The sequence below is a fragment of the Nycticebus coucang genome, chromosome 6, assembly GCF_027406575.1.
Source record: "Nycticebus coucang isolate mNycCou1 chromosome 6, mNycCou1.pri, whole genome shotgun sequence".
In the NCBI taxonomy this organism is placed as follows: domain Eukaryota; kingdom Metazoa; phylum Chordata; class Mammalia; order Primates; family Lorisidae; genus Nycticebus; species Nycticebus coucang.
The window spans coordinates 15,892,887-15,908,918 of NC_069785.1; the positions used below are offsets into that span (position 1 = coordinate 15,892,887).

The following is a 16,032-nucleotide window of genomic DNA, read 5'->3' on the forward strand; positions in this document are numbered from 1 at the left end:
GGGTGAACACTTCACCTGATAAGACTTGCACCAGGAAATCTTCTGTCTTGTTTAACAGTCTTGGAGCTTTTTTCTTCTTCTTCTTCTTCTTTTTTTTTTTTTTTTTGAGAACAGTCTTACTTTGTTATCCTGGGTAGAGTGCCATGGTATCATAGCTCATAGTAACATCAAACTCTTGGGCTCAAGTGATCCTCTTGCCTCAGCCTCCTGAGTAGCTGGGACTACACACTCTGGGGACTTTCCTTGCCAATTTTACCCCAGCCATGTTTTCTCTTGCTGAACAGGTAGGACCAAAGAATGCAGTTTTGCTGTTTTTATAGATACCACTCTTGTCAATTCCATTGTCTTATAAAGGTTAGGCATTGACCTCAGGGTCCTTTTATGTGACTGCCTCTGTGCATAAGTAATCACGGAATTCAAGAAAGAGATAGCCTTCTTGCAAGTGATGCTGTTTTCCTCAAGAAAATGGTATTGCTTTGTCTGTCCAGTCATATTACTTACCAGTAACTCACAGAGTAGAGATGGGATATACCTCCTTTAAGCTTCAGTTTTCTTTTTTATTCTTTTTTCTGTTTCAGTTGAGTTATAAATAAGGATTGTACCTCATGATTCCAGTAATTGATTCTAGAGCATTTTATAGGTGTTGAAAATTTTTTAAAGATGTAAACCAAAGATTAGAAATTTATGTATGTGTATATTACACTGATTTTGTATTATCTGTGGTAAATATAGACCATATCAAGAAACAGGCTAATACATATTTAACCTCTGGATATGGAAGAATTTTCAACCTAAAACCCAAGGCAGGAGCCATTAAAGAAAAATGTTAAAAAATTTTTATTACATTACAGTGGAACAAAATCTGATTGGCAAAATGCTATAAGCAGAATTGAATGTCAAAATTTGTTGTATGTATAACAGAACATGAAAATTTTCATATATAAGAGTTCTTACAAGTTAGTAAGATTTGGGAAAAAATGGGCAAAGATCATGAACAAAGAATTAACAAAAGAAGGAATACAAGTGGCCAGTAAACATAAGAAAAAGTTACCGATCTTCCTTATATAATAAAAGTTGGAAGACAGAACAAGACAACAATTTTTACCCACTAAACTGGTAAAAATTAGAAAAACAGGAGGTTGGGTGCAGTGGCTTATCCCTGTAATCCTAGCAGTCTGGGCAGCCGAGGCAGGTGGATAGTTTGAGCGCGGAGTGAAACTTTTTCTCTGAAAATAGCTGGGCATTGTGGTAGGCACCTGTAGTCCCAGGTGTTCTGGAGGCTGAGGCAAGAGGATCGCTTGAGCCCAAGAGTTTGAGTTTGCTGTGATCTATGACGCCATAGCACTCTACTGAGGTTGCAAAGTGAGACTTCTGACTCAAAAAGAAAAAAAAAAAAGAATTGGAACAACAGGATGCTTAGAATTGACTAATATTCAGGGAAGTAGGCAGGTTCCTAGTTTGTAGGTTTGGTAAATGAATCTATATAACTTTTATCAATGTCTGTGTAAAAAACTTTATAGATAGAAAGCAATTGGTGACTATATTAAAAACTTACAAACTACCTTTTACTCTGAAATTCTTCTTTTAAGAATTTATCCTAGGCTCGTTGCTTATAGCTCAAGCGGCTAGGACGCCAGCCACATATACCGGAGCTGGCGAGTTTGAATCCAGCCCGGGCCTGCCAAACAACTATGACAACTACAACCAAAAAATAGCTGGGCATTGTGGCAGGTGCCTGTAGGCTGAGGCAAGAGAATCACTTAAGCCCAAGAGTTTGTGGTTGCTGTGAGCTATGACACCACAGCACTCTACCAAGGGTGATAGCTTTGAGACTCTGTCTCAAAAAAAAAAAAAAAAATTTATCCTAAAGATACAGTAGAACAAATGCCAATAATGGGAGGTTGGTTAAGATAGTTATGGTATATATCAATAAAGTGGAATGCTAGGTAGCTATTAAAAATGAAGAATAAATAGGCTCAGTGCCTGTACTACAGTGGTTATGGTGCCAGCCACATACACCATGGCTGGCAGGTTCGAACCCAGCCTAAGCTAGCTAAACAGCAATTACAACTGCAACAAAAAATAGCCAGGCATTGTGGTGGGCGCCTTGTAGTCCCAGCTACTTGGGAGGCTGAGGCAAGAGAACTGCTTAAGCCCAAGAGTTAGAGGTTACTGTGAGCTGTGACGTCACAGCACTCTACCAAGGGTGACAGCTTGAGACTCTGTCTCAAAAAAAAAAAAAAAAGAAGAATAAATAATAGACTAATGACATGGAGAAATGTGTTATAAAAAAAGCAAAAATTTTGGACATAAGTATCCAAAGATGAAATATATCCTGCTCTGGAAATTAGCCTTTTGGACATCTTCAACTACCCAGGCATGGAAGTCAATCTTTTTGATACTCTTATTAATCACAATACCAGATTTTCCTGATGCTTTATCTTAGCAAAATTTTAGACACAATTTCAAATGTATATATTTAATATAATGTGTTCGATAGTTCTGAATAATGCCTAACATACTAACTTTTTTACAAAATCTTTTAACTACATTTGATATTCCAGATCTTTTCAAGTATACTTGATATTCAAGATTAGCACTGTTGAGGGGAACTTTCTGCATTGATGGAAGTGTTTTATAGTTTGCCTTGTCCATTACAGAACTCCTGTCCACATGTGACTATTCAGCAATTGAAATATGGCTAGTGTAATTGAGGAACTAGATTTCTATTTTTATTTAGTTTTAATTAATTTAAAATCCCACATATAGCTAGTGGCTATTGTATTGTATAGTGAAGATTATTGTTGTAATTCATAAATTTCATTAATGAAGTATTATTAGGAGGCATTGAAAACAGCAATACTCCGATTCGAGATCCAGGGTCTGTTTTCTGAGGATTAGCAGTACAGTCGTATCTTTTTTATTCTTGCATAATTGTGATTCTGAAATGGTTTTTCTTAGAAGATCTGTTCTGTAGTACACAGATAAATACATAAATGGTACAGTTTAACATTCTAGGCATAGAAAGACGGAAAGTCCTTTACTGCTTTGAACTTTTTTTTTTTTTTTTTTTTTTTCAGTTTTTGGCTGGGGCGGGTATATGGGGCCAGCGCCCTACTCCTTTGAGCCACAGGCACCGCCCTGCTTTGAACATTTTAAAACTTTTTGCTTATTATTTTGCTAGTTATTTTTGCCCATGATTCATATGCAACTACTACGATAAACATTGCCTCACCAAAAGCCCTGCCTTAAACATTAAGTAAGGTATTCATGTACCAAAACACTTATAACCCTGTTAGTATTTTGAAAAAGAAAAATTTCCAGTAAGTATAATATTTGTATCAGTACTATAAAGACTTTGCCCACCCAGGGGGGAGGCTGTCAGTCTGTGTGCTTAGTAAGTGCTGGTCACCGCGCGGGGCAGTGTCTCATGGAGGGATCTCACTTAATTCTCCACATTATCACAGAGGGCTTACTGTAGGTGTCTCCCTTACACTCCCTTTCCTAATTTCTGCCTTTTTGTTTTTTACTTTGTTTAGCAGATTGCCTTTTGGTCTCTCTAACCCTCCTTTTTGATAAATTGTTTCTGGCATACCAAATTTTATCCAGCAACTTACTTGTGTAGCCACTATTATATTTTGATGGTACATCTTTCTGTCAATTGGCTTTTATCATCTTTAGGCAGAGTCTTAAGGGGCACATGTTGAGCTTTTTGGGTCATTATCTAAGAGCATTTGCTATCAGAAACATTAGTTAAAAAAATTCAAACATTTTATGGTGAGTTGTTATTGCATTAGATCAATATATTGTTTCTGGAATTTATTTATTCATTTATTTATTATTATTATTTTTTGAGGCAGAGTCTCACGTTGTCCCCCTTGATAGAGTGCTATGGCGTCATAGCTCACAGCAACCTCAAACTCTTGGACTCAGCCTCCCTAGTAGCGGGGACTACAGGTGCCTGATACAATACCTGACTATTGTTTCTGAAATTTAAATGCTTTTCTTTAGTTTTAATCAGTCTCTTGGTAAGTCTATAAAATAATTTTAGAAATATATCACTAACACATTTTATTTTATTTAGTGTCAGAAGTTTGGAGAGTATCATAAAGATGATCCAAGTTCCTTCAGATTTTCAGAAACTTTCTCCCTTTATCCACAGGTAAGTAGATAAAAGGTCCATATTGTCTTCCTGTGTTGACAGCCACATTGAGTCTAATTTTTCCTGTTATCTTTTATTATTTTATCTTATAGGACTTATATTTGGGTTATTCTTTTGGTTAAGTTTTCAGAATGTTAAGAAATTAACATTATGCTATGAGAAGTGTATAGTAATTTCAGCCTTGCAAAGAGTCATTTATTTGTGGTGAAAGAGATTTACACTAGAACAGTGGGTAGAATTAAAGTCTCCTTAGCTTTTCTCCAATATAAGGGAATCTGTTTACAGTGGCATCAAACTGTAGGACTCCTTCTGAGGTAATTTTACAAGTTACCTAGTCTTGCAACAAGCTATCGTCACCTGAGAATTTTATGAGGCCATTCCAGGTCAATAGAAAAGAAACAAATTTGATTTATCTTAGAGAATCTTTTCCACTTGGAGCAGAGGAATCTGTCCCTCTATCCTTCTGTTGATTTGATGGATATTTTTAAAAGCTTTTTTTAGACTGCTGTGTGCAAGGAACTTTAGGGGAATAAAGATGACTGACGTGGATCCCACTCACAGTGAGCTCTGTCGGTCTGAAGTGTGAGGCCTGAGTACACAGGGAGAGCTCAGCACAGACAGTGAGAAATGCTACAAGAGCTGCATCACATTGAAAGGAAAGTCAAAGGCATCCTTCCAAATGGAGAGTCTGATGCATTTTTAGAGGAGGTGGCATTTTAGCTCAGCTTGGAAGGATGATTAATATTGAAATAGGGAAATTTAAACTTTCCCATGAAAGTTTAAAACTTTGTCTAAAGGTTTAGCTATCTTTTCAGAGCTACTCTGTTTCTTTGAAGATCCTTTATGGATTTGTGATCTTCATGATTATAGAGGGAGACTTCCATCAACCTCTTGGTGAGGTTTTGGAGACTCTGGAAAAGGGAGGGTTTATTTGTCTTAAGGCAGCCAAAATCCATTCTGGTTTGGAAATTTTCAGGGCTCACTTTCCTGGCAGAAACTAGTAGGAAAAGAAATAAGGATTTTCCTTTGTTGCTCTTTTTTTCCCTACGTTAAGCCTTCTCATTAGGGTTATATAGATCTTCAGAGACATTTGGGTATCTCATCTCGTCTTTTGCCCTCTGCTGGAAATAGGATGCAGAGGATCCAGAAATAGTTTTTCTGTTGGGAGGGATAGAAATGTTGAGAGTCCGGGCAGGAGCAGTAAGTAGGCAGCTGGGACTGGAGGGCTGAGGGAATTTAAGATAAGTGACTCAAGACAAATGGAAGTACCCTGAGGCTAAACCTGTTGACTGCATCAGAGACCCAAGGCAAGTGTCCTTTGTTCAGGCCTAACTCTCCCCCTTTTGACCTCTTTAATGTGAGGAGTGGAGGGGGAAAAAGTGAAAGGAGTAGTAAAATGAAGTCTGGAGAATGTTTCTTAGAGAGTGAAAACTTTAAATATTAACAAATTATGTGGATGTAGATTTTTTTTAAGCCAATGTAGACCCTTCTCAGTGCATTTTTTTTTTTTTTAGACTGAGTCTCACTTTGTCACCTTTGGTAGAATGCTGTGGCGTCAAGCTCATAGCAACCTCTAACTCTTGGGCTCAAGAGATTTCTTTTGCCTCAGCCTCCCAAGTAGCTGGGACTATAGGCGCCTGCCATAATGCCTGGCTATTTTTGAGGCGAAGTCTCACTCTGGCTCAGACTGGTCTTGAACCTGTGAGCTCAGGCAATTCACCCGTGTGGGAGTGCTGGGATTACAGGCGTGAGCCACTGGGCCCGGCCTCTTGTGCAATTTTTTGAAAGCTATTCAAAAAGTTTTTTTTTTTTTGTCCTCTGAAGACCTTTTGGTGGTGACAATAATTAAAAAAGTAATAATAAAAAAGCCCAGTGATGTGGTCAGAAGATGAGGAATAAAAACCAAGAATAGCAATAATGTACTACTGCCTGGCATTAGCCTCTGTATAACCTAGATTTGAGCAAGAGGTTTTGTCCCTATTTTTTTCCTTTTGAGTCACTTCTCACTTTCTGTTTTTCTTTTGTTTGTTTTTTTTTTTTTGGCCAGGGCTGGGTTTGAACCTGCCACCTCTGGCATATGGGACCGGCGCCCTACTCCTTGAGCCACAGGCACCGCCCCTCACTTTCTGTTTTTATTATTGTAGAATTACATTTTTTTTTTGGAGACAGAGTCTCATTTTATCGCCCCCAGTAGAGTGCTGTAGCGTCACAGCTCACAACAACCTCCAACTCCTTGGCTTAGGCGATTCTCTTACCTCATCCTCCCGAGTAGCTGGGACTACAGGTGCCTGCCATAACGCCTGGCTATTTTTTGGTTGCAGTTTGGCTGGGGCTGGGTTTGAACCCATCACCCTCAGTATATGGGGCCGGTGCCCTACCCACTGAGCCACAGGTGCCGTATCATAGCTCACAGCAACCTCCACCTCCTGGGCTTACACGATTCTCTTCCCTCAGCCTCCCAAGTAGCTGGGACTACAGGCGCCTGCCACAACACCCAGCTATTTTTTGGTTGTAGTTGTCATTGTTATTTGGCAGGCCCAGGCTGGATTCGAACCCACCAGCTCTGGTGTATGTGGCTGGCGCCTTAGCTGCTTGAGCTGTAAGCACCGAGCCTAGAATTACATTTTTTAGAAGCTGATATTATGAGTAAGATTGTTTTCTGAGAAATATAATTTGGAATGTTCTTATTATAAATTGTTTTATTCTGTTAATTGTCATAATCATATGCTTGTGTTAATATTAAACTCCTGTCACAGTATTAAAACCAGTAAAACCTGTCTCACATGTTTTATCTTGCAGTTTATGTTTCATTTAAGAAGATCTCCTTTCTTGCAAGTTTTTAACAATAGTCCTGATGAGAGTTCATATTATCGTCACCACTTCATGCGTCAAGATCTGACCCAGTCTCTAATCATGATTCAACCTATTCTGTATGCATATTCTTTTAGTGGACCCCCAGAGGTAAGAGGGGCAAAAGAAAAAAGTAAATTGGTCTGTCACTTCAATATGTAGCATTAAAAAAGTGGAAGCAGCTGAGGGCTGGCATATGGCTCACACCTGTGATCCTAGCACTTGGTGAGGTCAAGGCAGGAGGATCACTTAAGGTCAGGAGTTCAAGACCAGTCTGAGCAGCATAGGGAGACCCCGGTCTCTACAAAAAGTAAAAAAATTAGCTGGGCATGGTGCTGCATGCATGTAGGCCCAGCTACTTGGGAAGAGAATATTTATAATATGTATTGACTAATGATCTCTTACGTTGCTGTTTTCACTGTTTTGTAAAATAGTGAGTAGAATGTTTTATTTTGTGACGAATTTTTAAGTAATTGGTCAGATATTTCTAGAGAAAAATATATTTTTTGAGACAGTGTCATACTGTACTGCTCAGGCTGGTTTTGAACTTTCTGGGCTCAAATAATCCTCCTGCCTCAGCCTCTCAAGTAATTAAGGACTACAGGTACATTCCTGGTTGGAAGAATACATATTTTTAATATGTTGGTCTAGATCAGGCATCCTCAAACTGCGGCCCGTGGGCCACATGAAGCAGTCTGAATTATATTTGTTCCTGTTTTGTTTTTTACTTCAAAATAAGATATGTACAGTGTGCATAGGAATTTGTTCATAGTTTTTTTTTTAAACTATAGTCCGGCCCTCCAACGGTCTGAGGGACAGTGAATTGACCCCCTGTTTAAAAAGTTTGAGGATGCCTGCTCTAGATACATATTTTGGCCTTGTAGTTCTTTGAATGAAGAAAGTTTTAGAAATAGCATTTTTATTCTCATTTCGGAGTAATACATGTACATTGTAGACCACTGGAAAGTGTAGAATAGTGTTTAGAAGCAAATTAGAATCCTACTATCCCTAGTGGCTGCGCCTGTTAAATTTCAGTCTTTCCGTTTAATCCATGAATGCCATTAGTTTCATTTCCTTAAGGCTTTGATTTTGGAATTGTCTTTCTCTCCTGCATCGTCACTTTCTGCTCATATGGATTGTTCTCCTTACACAGAAACAACACACATTTTAAAAGAAGAGACTGACAAAAAACCCACCAAGACAACATATCTTCTCTAAGTACCACCCTATTTCTCTGCTCCTGGTCATAGTTAAACTCAGAATGGTTATTTGTTGTTCATACTTGGTTGCCTCACATTCTCTTCTCCACCGGTATTACTCAGGCTTTTGTCCCTAACGTTATTCTGAACCCCCTTTATCAGGACCACCAATATCCTACTTCTTGCCAGAGCTCTAAACAGCATTTACCTAGTGAGGACTAGGTAAAACCTTTTGAAAACCTTTTACTCAAGGCTTCTGGGACCCTTCTACACCTGCCTGGTTTTCTGCTCTCTCACTGTTGCTTCTCAGTTCTCTTCTGCTGGCTTGTCCTTTTCAGACTTCTGAGGTTTGGCATGCTCAGGGGCTCATCACCTGGCCTTCCCTGTCCTCCCTTCTCTAGGAGATGAAGTCTAATCCCATAGATTTAATTACGGTCTTTGTGCATGTGACACCTGAATTTGTTTATGTTATTGGCCCAGGCTCCTCCCTTCACTTCATGTGCAGAACTGTTTTCCTATTTCTCTGAGTCTGCTCTGTCTCAAGCAGAACCTTTCTCTCAATGGAGCCATTATCTTCATGATTAGAAGTGACCTGGATTTCCTCTTGATTTTACTCTGTTTTGTAATTGTTTGTTACCTCAGTTTAAAGAGAGTCCTTGGGAAATTAAAATTCTTTTTTTTTTTTTTTGAGACAGAATTTCAAGCTGTCACCCTCAGTGGAGTGCTGTGGCGTTACAGCTCACAGCAACCTCAAACTTTTGGGCTTAAGCGATTCTCTTGCCTCAGCCTCCTAAGTAGCTACTAGAGCCCGCCACAAGGCGTGGCTATTTTTTTGTTGCAGTTGTTATTGTTGTTTAGCTGGCCTGGGCTGGGCCATAACCACTGTGCTACAGCTGCCAAGCCAACGCCCAGGTATTTTTTGGTTGTAGTTGTCATTGTTGTTTAGCAGGCCCAGGCTGGGTTTGAAACCTGCAACCTCAGTGTATGTGGCTGGTGCTCTTAACTACTGTGCTACGGGCACCAAGCCAAAAATTAAAATTCATTGTAAGAATTCATAATAGCAAGAGATTTTAAGTAATAAAATATAAATTTAAAATTTAGAAAATGATCCTGGGAAGATCTATTTTGTGTTTTCAAGTAATTCGCTTTTCCGTTTTCCTTCTTCTTCTTGTTTCCTGTGTGTTAGCCGGTTCTACTGGACAGCAGCAGCATTCTTGCAGATCGTATTCTGCTCATGGACACATTCTTCCAGATTTTGATTTATCACGGTGAGGTAAGATTTCCGAGCACTTAAAGCTATGTGCGTAAAGTCTTTTTACTTAGGGAAGTTTTTTCCCCCTTTATTATGTGGCTTGTGATTCATCTATGATAAACTTTTATTTCTAGTTTTTTTTTTGTTTTTTTTTCTTTTTTGCAGTTTTTCGCCAGGGCTGGATTTGAACCCACCACCTCCGGCATATGGGGCTGGCGCCCTACCCCTTTGAGCCACAGGCGCCGCCCTATTTCTAGTTTTATAAAATACATATAAAATGTGATTCTTCCTTGTATAGATTTTTAGGCTACAGTTGTATTTGACGCACCGCTGGTTATTTAGGTGAAAGTGAAACATTGACATAGACATAGATGTTTGAGAAAATTTTACATGAAAGCATTGAGAAGGAAAGATCCAGCCTTTATCAGTGCCTGGCTTTTCATTATTTTATGTTCCTTATACAAAGTTATTTATCACAGTGTTCCACGTGATCTTGAAAACTCATTTAAAGCATGAGTGAATTAAAATTTATAACTTTGTTTAAGTGGAATGATAAATGGTGATAAAGAACAGAATAGTTATGTGAATGTTAGGCTTTAACCCAGATATTTCACAGAACTAAATCCATTCCTGCATGTATACATTCAGCCAGTATTTAAATGCTTCCTCTGTATAAAAAAGCACTGTCCTCCAGATGGTTTGGAAGATAAAGAGGCTCTTTTTATCTTAGGACTGCTCTCAAGCTTATAGTCTGGTATTAAGTAACTTATCCTGATTTATTTTTCCACTTACATTAATTGTAAATGATTTTAGATTTGCACCATAAAAGTAAAGATATTACTCAAAATATCCTTTTAAATAGTGACTATCTAGAACTTTTTAGAGATTTGATTATTACTATTTTTTGATTATTTTTAATAGATGCCAGTTTCTGATGCCCTTTAAGAATAATAACTGTAATACTGACTGCGCTTGGTATTTTGTTTTTCATTTATTTTTACAGTAACTTTTTCTTTTTCACATAGCTTTTTAATGTCCTTAAAGGAAGAATCAGAAGTGCAGAAGTATATAGCTATAAAAATACACATATTGACTGATTCAACAAACTTAGAAACCACACCAGGTTTAAATTTTTGAATGATTTAATTAATGGTTTTTAGAGCCATTTACCTCAGTCAAAGAATTGGTTCAGTTGCTCTTCTGCTCTTTTTAATGTTACTGCTGTTATTGAAGTTTTTTTGTTTATATGTCTTGACAGAATGTGATTTCATTGGTAAAGACTTCACAATTGGTGAAGGTTGGTTAATTTTGAAGTCTCTGGGGAATCTCTTGTAAAAAATTCCCCTTCCTCACATACCATAAACTTCAGTAGACAGCTTTTAGCTAACATTCATTTCATAATGTTTTAAAAATTTTCTGGCTTACGTAAGTATTATTTCATTTTTCTTTCAAAGACAAGAAATATCCTAATATTGCATTTGTTTACTTAAGAATATGTGTTCTACTGAAATTAGTATTTGTAACTTAAAAAATTGACATAATAGAACAACATTCTATGATTTTCTTCCTGAAAATTCAAAAACTTTGCTTAAAAGCAAAATTAATCAAAAAATTTCTTCTTTTAAGATCTTTAGATGGGCAAGAGATTTAAAATAATTTCCTTTATTTTTTCAAAATTAGACCATAGCGCAGTGGCGGAAGTCGGGATACCAGGACATGCCAGAATATGAAAATTTCCGCCACCTTCTGCAAGCTCCAGTGGATGATGCACAGGAGATTCTTCACTCCAGGTTTCCAATGCCGAGATACATTGACACTGAACATGGGGGCAGCCAGGTAAGTAGTGTTCATTTGCCTGTGTGTGTGTTTCTTTCTTTCTTTTTTTTGGAGACAGAGTCACTATGTTGCCCTCGGTAGAGTGCTGTGGCATCATAGCTCACAGCAGCCACAAACTGTTGAGCTTAAGTGATTCTCTTGCCTCAGCCTCCCAAGTAGCTGGGACTACGGGCGCCTGCCTCAATGCCTGGCTATTTTTTTGTTGTAGTTGTCACTGTTGTTTGGCAGGCCCAGGCTGGATTCGAACCTGTCAGCTCCAGTGTATGTGGCTGGCGCCCTACCTGCTGAGCTACAGGTGCTGAGCCTGTGTGTGTGTGTTTCTTGGTAGGTTTTAAGTTTCTTAAAGCTGTTTATTTACTGATAAAGTCTATAAAGTATGAAATTTGTGATAACTTTTTTCCATTTTCTTCATTATATCATTCTAGTTTTCTAGAAAATATTTTTATTATTAATTTATATGTACATTTTTGAGACAGAGTCTCACCCTGTTGTCCCAGGCTAGAGTGCTATGGCCTCAGCCTAGCACATAGCAACCTCAAACTCCTGGGTTTAAGTGATCTTCTTTCCTTATTCTCCTGAGTAGCTGAGACTATAGGTGTCCACCACAACACTCAGTTTTCTCTATTTTGAGTAGAGACAGGGTCTTGCTTTTGCTCAGGCTTGTCTCCCAACTCCTGAGAGGGATCCTCCCACCTTGGCCTTCCAGAGTGCTAGGATGACAGGTGTGAGCCACTGTACCTAGCCTTAGTCTTTTATTTTAAAGAAACAAGAGTTTTACTGTGTTGTCCACACTGTGTGCAGTGGCACCTTCATAGCTCACTATAACCTCCAGCTACTGGGCAGTCCTCTGGCTCAGCTTCCCAAGTAGCTAAGATTATAGGTGCTTGCTACCATGCCCAGCTTGCTTATTTATTTATTTATTTATTTATTTTTGAGTTTCAAGCTGTCGCCCTGGGTAAAGTACTGTGGCATCATAGCTCACAGCAACCTCAATCTTTGGGCTCAAGTGATCTTCTTGCCTCAGATTTTCTGTTTTTTTAGTAGAGACATGGTCTCGTTTTTGTTCAGGCTGGTCTTGAACCCATGAGCTCAAGCAATCCACCTGCCTCAGTCCCCCAGAGTGCTAGGATTACAGGTGTGAGCCACCACTCGGCCATGCCCAGTTTATTTTTAAAATTTTTTGTAGACATTGGGGTTCACTATTTTGCCCAGACTGATCTTGAACTCCTGGGCTCAAGTGATCCTCCCACCTTGGCCTCCCAAAGTCCTGGGATTACAGGCATGAGCTATTGCAGCCAGGCCCAGTTTCCTCGAAAGTGAATTGTCATGTAATGAAAAAGCATCATGATTTGATCAAAAAGGTTCTGTGGTTTTTAGGGTTATGAGGATTAATGTATAGATTCATACAATCGTAGACACTTTGAGCCATTGAGAAGGCTAAATTAGGACTCAATATATATTCATAAGATACTTCTTAATATTTCTTCCTTGTAATTCTTGTCAGAGTTAATTGTTAATTAACACTAATTATAAGTTATTACAAGTTTGCTTCACTTGCTTTTTTTTTCTTTTTTCTTTTTTTTTGAGACAGAGTCTCATTTTGTTGCCAGAAGAGTGCTATGGCATCATAGCTTATCGCAACCTCAATTCTTAGGCCCAAGCGATTCTCTTGCCTCAGCCTCCTGAGTAGCTGGGACTACAGGTGCCCACCACAATGTCTGGCTATTTTTAGAGATGGGGTCTCACTCTAGCTCAGGCTGGTCTCAAACTCATGAGCTCAGGTAATCCACCTGCCTCAGCCTCCCAGAGTGCTAGGATTATAGGTGTGAGCCACCACACCGGCCCTTCACTTGCTTCTTGAAGGTAGAGACCATGCTTTGTATTTACTAGTTCCTAGCATAGTATTACAAATAGGTTGCAAATATTAGTAACTGTTATTTAGAAATGATAGCAATTATTATTAAGGTTATACCATATTTATATAGAAGCTGTCATGTATTGAAAATTTGCAAAGTAGTTTACATGCATTATCTCATTTGATCCTCATAAGAATTCAATTACTATTTCCATTTACAGATAATAAAACTGAGACTTGGGTTACTTACAGCCAGGGCAACAGTAAATGAGAAGCTGGGATTTGAATCTGGTGTTCTCACTCCAGGGCCAGTGCTCTCTATTGTTGTGTTAAAGTAATTACTTCGAGAGTCGAAAAAGATTTGTATAATATTAAATTTTAAAAGATATTACTGTGTGTGTTCTTCCAGTATGTATTAAAAACTTGACTAGTTCTCTCACTGATGTCAGACCATGTGAACTGCCATTTTCCTCTTTTATTCTGGTTACTATTTTCTTGATGATAAGCCACAGTGGGTGGATGGGTAAAATGTTGGGTTATTTGTCTCAACATTTTAGACCTGTGGTCTAAAAAAGTTTGAGAATCATTGTTTCAAGAAAAAGAAAATACAGATTTACATATAGATTTTCATGTTTTTTGTTTTTCTTTTTTTGTATTTTTTTTGAGACAGAGTCTTACTATGTCACCCTCTGTAGAGTGCTGTGGTGTCATAGCTCACAGCAATCTCAAACTCCTGGGCTCAAGAGGTTCTCTTGCCTCAGCCTCCCAAGCAGCTGGGACTCCAGGCGCCCACCACAATGCCCTGTCATGTTTTTGTTGCAGCTCTTTAGCAGGCCTGGGCTGGGTTTGAACCCACCACCCTCGCCACCCTTGGTGTATGTGGCTTGTGCTGTAACCACTGTGCTGTGGGTGCTGAGCTAATTTTCATGGTTTTTATTTTTATCATTTTTGGGGTTTTTAAACTTCTGATAATGTTTCAAACCAAGTAACTAGTATTTTCACACCTTGTCATAATTGTTACATACCTAATTTTTGTATGCTGAGTTTTGGACTTAATTTCTTTGTTATTTATGAATATTATTATGAAGTTATGATTTGGAGAGAAGAGGGTCCATTTATTATTTATAACATTTGATAATTCAGCTAATCATTTAAGAAGTTAATTTAATAAAATTAATTTTACCAATACATTAAATAAAATTTATTTTAGATGGTATATTGTATTCACTGAACTTATATTAACTAAATGTATTTTTGATATAATGATAATGTTATTTCTTCTTTGCTTTTAAGGCCCGTTTCCTGCTTTCAAAAGTCAACCCTTCACAGACTCACAATAATATGTATGCCTGGGGGCAGGTAAGTGTAAATAGCAGTTCTTAAAAGTTATTTCTTTGTGTATTAATCGAAGTTTGTTATTTTGGTGAAAGCTATATTTTCCACATGTATTTAGTAATGATTTCTGTTGGAAAAGTAATGAAAAAATAAGAGTAGAAAACAGAATTAATATTTGGTAGCACCATAGAAAATAAAAAAGTGATCCTTTCAAATAGAACCTCTTCCTATGTCAAGTTTAGTGCCACACCCTGAGACAAATAGCAATAAAGAGTCTAAGACAGGGAATGCTAATTGAAGCTTGATGGTAGGCCGTGAACCACAAAAGGTCACAAGAAGCCAAGAGAGGTCAGGGATTGTAGTTGAGCAGGAGAAGTGGGAAGCCTGTAAATCATTACTGATAAAACTTAATTTGGTATAAGTCCTGCCTTTAATTTAATTTAATTTATTTATTTATCTATTTTTTTTTTTTTTTTGAGGCAGGATCTTATTATGTTGCCCTTGGTAGAGAGCTGTGGCATTACAGCTCACGGCAACTTCAAACTCTTGGGCTTAAGCAATTCTCTTGCCTCAGCCTCCCAAGTAGCTGGGACTACAGGTGCCTGCCACAATGCCTGGCTATTTTTTTTGTTGTAGTTGTCATTGTTGATTTTAGCTGGCCCAGGCTAGGTTCGATTCCACCAGCCTCAGGGTATGTGGCCGGCACCCTACTACCCACTGAGCAATGGTACCACCCGAGTCCTACCTTTTTTTTTTTTTTTCTTTTGGCCAGGGCTGGGTTTGAACCCACCACCTCCGGCATATGGGACCGGCGCCCTACTCCTTGAGCCACAGGCACCGCCCACCGAGTCCTGCCTTTTAATACACCACATCAGTATTTGTTGAGTGTCCTATATGTATAGGAATCTGTACTGGTACTTCAGGGCACACAGTTACCATCCCTGCCTCTGAAGAGCTTGTAGTCAAGTATTAGAGATAACATACATACCTAGGGGCGGTGCCTGTAGGTCAGTGGGTAGCGTGCCAGGCCACATACACTGTATGTGGGCCATATACCCAAGCTGGCGGGTTCGAACCCCTTGTGAGCCAGCTAAACAACAATGACAACTGCAACAACAACAACAAAAATAGCCGGGTGCTGTGGCAGGTGCCTGTAGTCCCAGCTACTTGGGAGGTTGAGGCAAGAGAATCGCTTAAGCCCAAGAGTTTGACTGTGAGCTGTGACGCCATGGTACTCTACTGAGGGTGACATAGACTCTGTCTCAAAAAAAAAAAAAAAAAAAGATGCATATCTAAGGAAAATACAAGACAGAATGAGATATGTGACTTCAGAAAAATATAAAGTATTCAAGGATTTCTAGAAGAGGAAGAAGGGACGAGGGCACATGGTGGCAGCAGGTACAGGGGCGTGTGGTTAGAGAAGAGTTCAGATAAAAGTGATATTTACTTTAAAGAATGGTTATTGTTTCAGTAAATGGAAATTGCATGAGGAAGGGAATTCTAGGTAGAAGATAGTATGGGACCAAGAAGTTGAGTCTTTGTT

General features: G+C 38.6%; 1 protein-coding gene across 2 annotated transcripts in view; it reads left to right on the forward strand.

Annotated features, from left to right (window-relative positions):
* The window catches only part of SEC23A (SEC23 homolog A, COPII coat complex component), a 67,153-nt gene that overhangs the window by 43,753 nt on the left and 7,368 nt on the right, over nucleotides 1–16,032 (forward strand). For both annotated transcript variants that reach the window (XM_053594101.1, XM_053594102.1), the window contains exons 15-19: nucleotides 4,085–4,162; nucleotides 6,962–7,123; nucleotides 9,398–9,484; nucleotides 11,144–11,299; nucleotides 14,448–14,513. In XM_053594101.1, coding sequence (XP_053450076.1) covers nucleotides 4,085–4,162; nucleotides 6,962–7,123; nucleotides 9,398–9,484; nucleotides 11,144–11,299; nucleotides 14,448–14,513 — 549 coding nt within the window. The remainder of the gene's footprint in view (nucleotides 1–4,084; nucleotides 4,163–6,961; nucleotides 7,124–9,397; nucleotides 9,485–11,143; nucleotides 11,300–14,447; nucleotides 14,514–16,032) is intronic.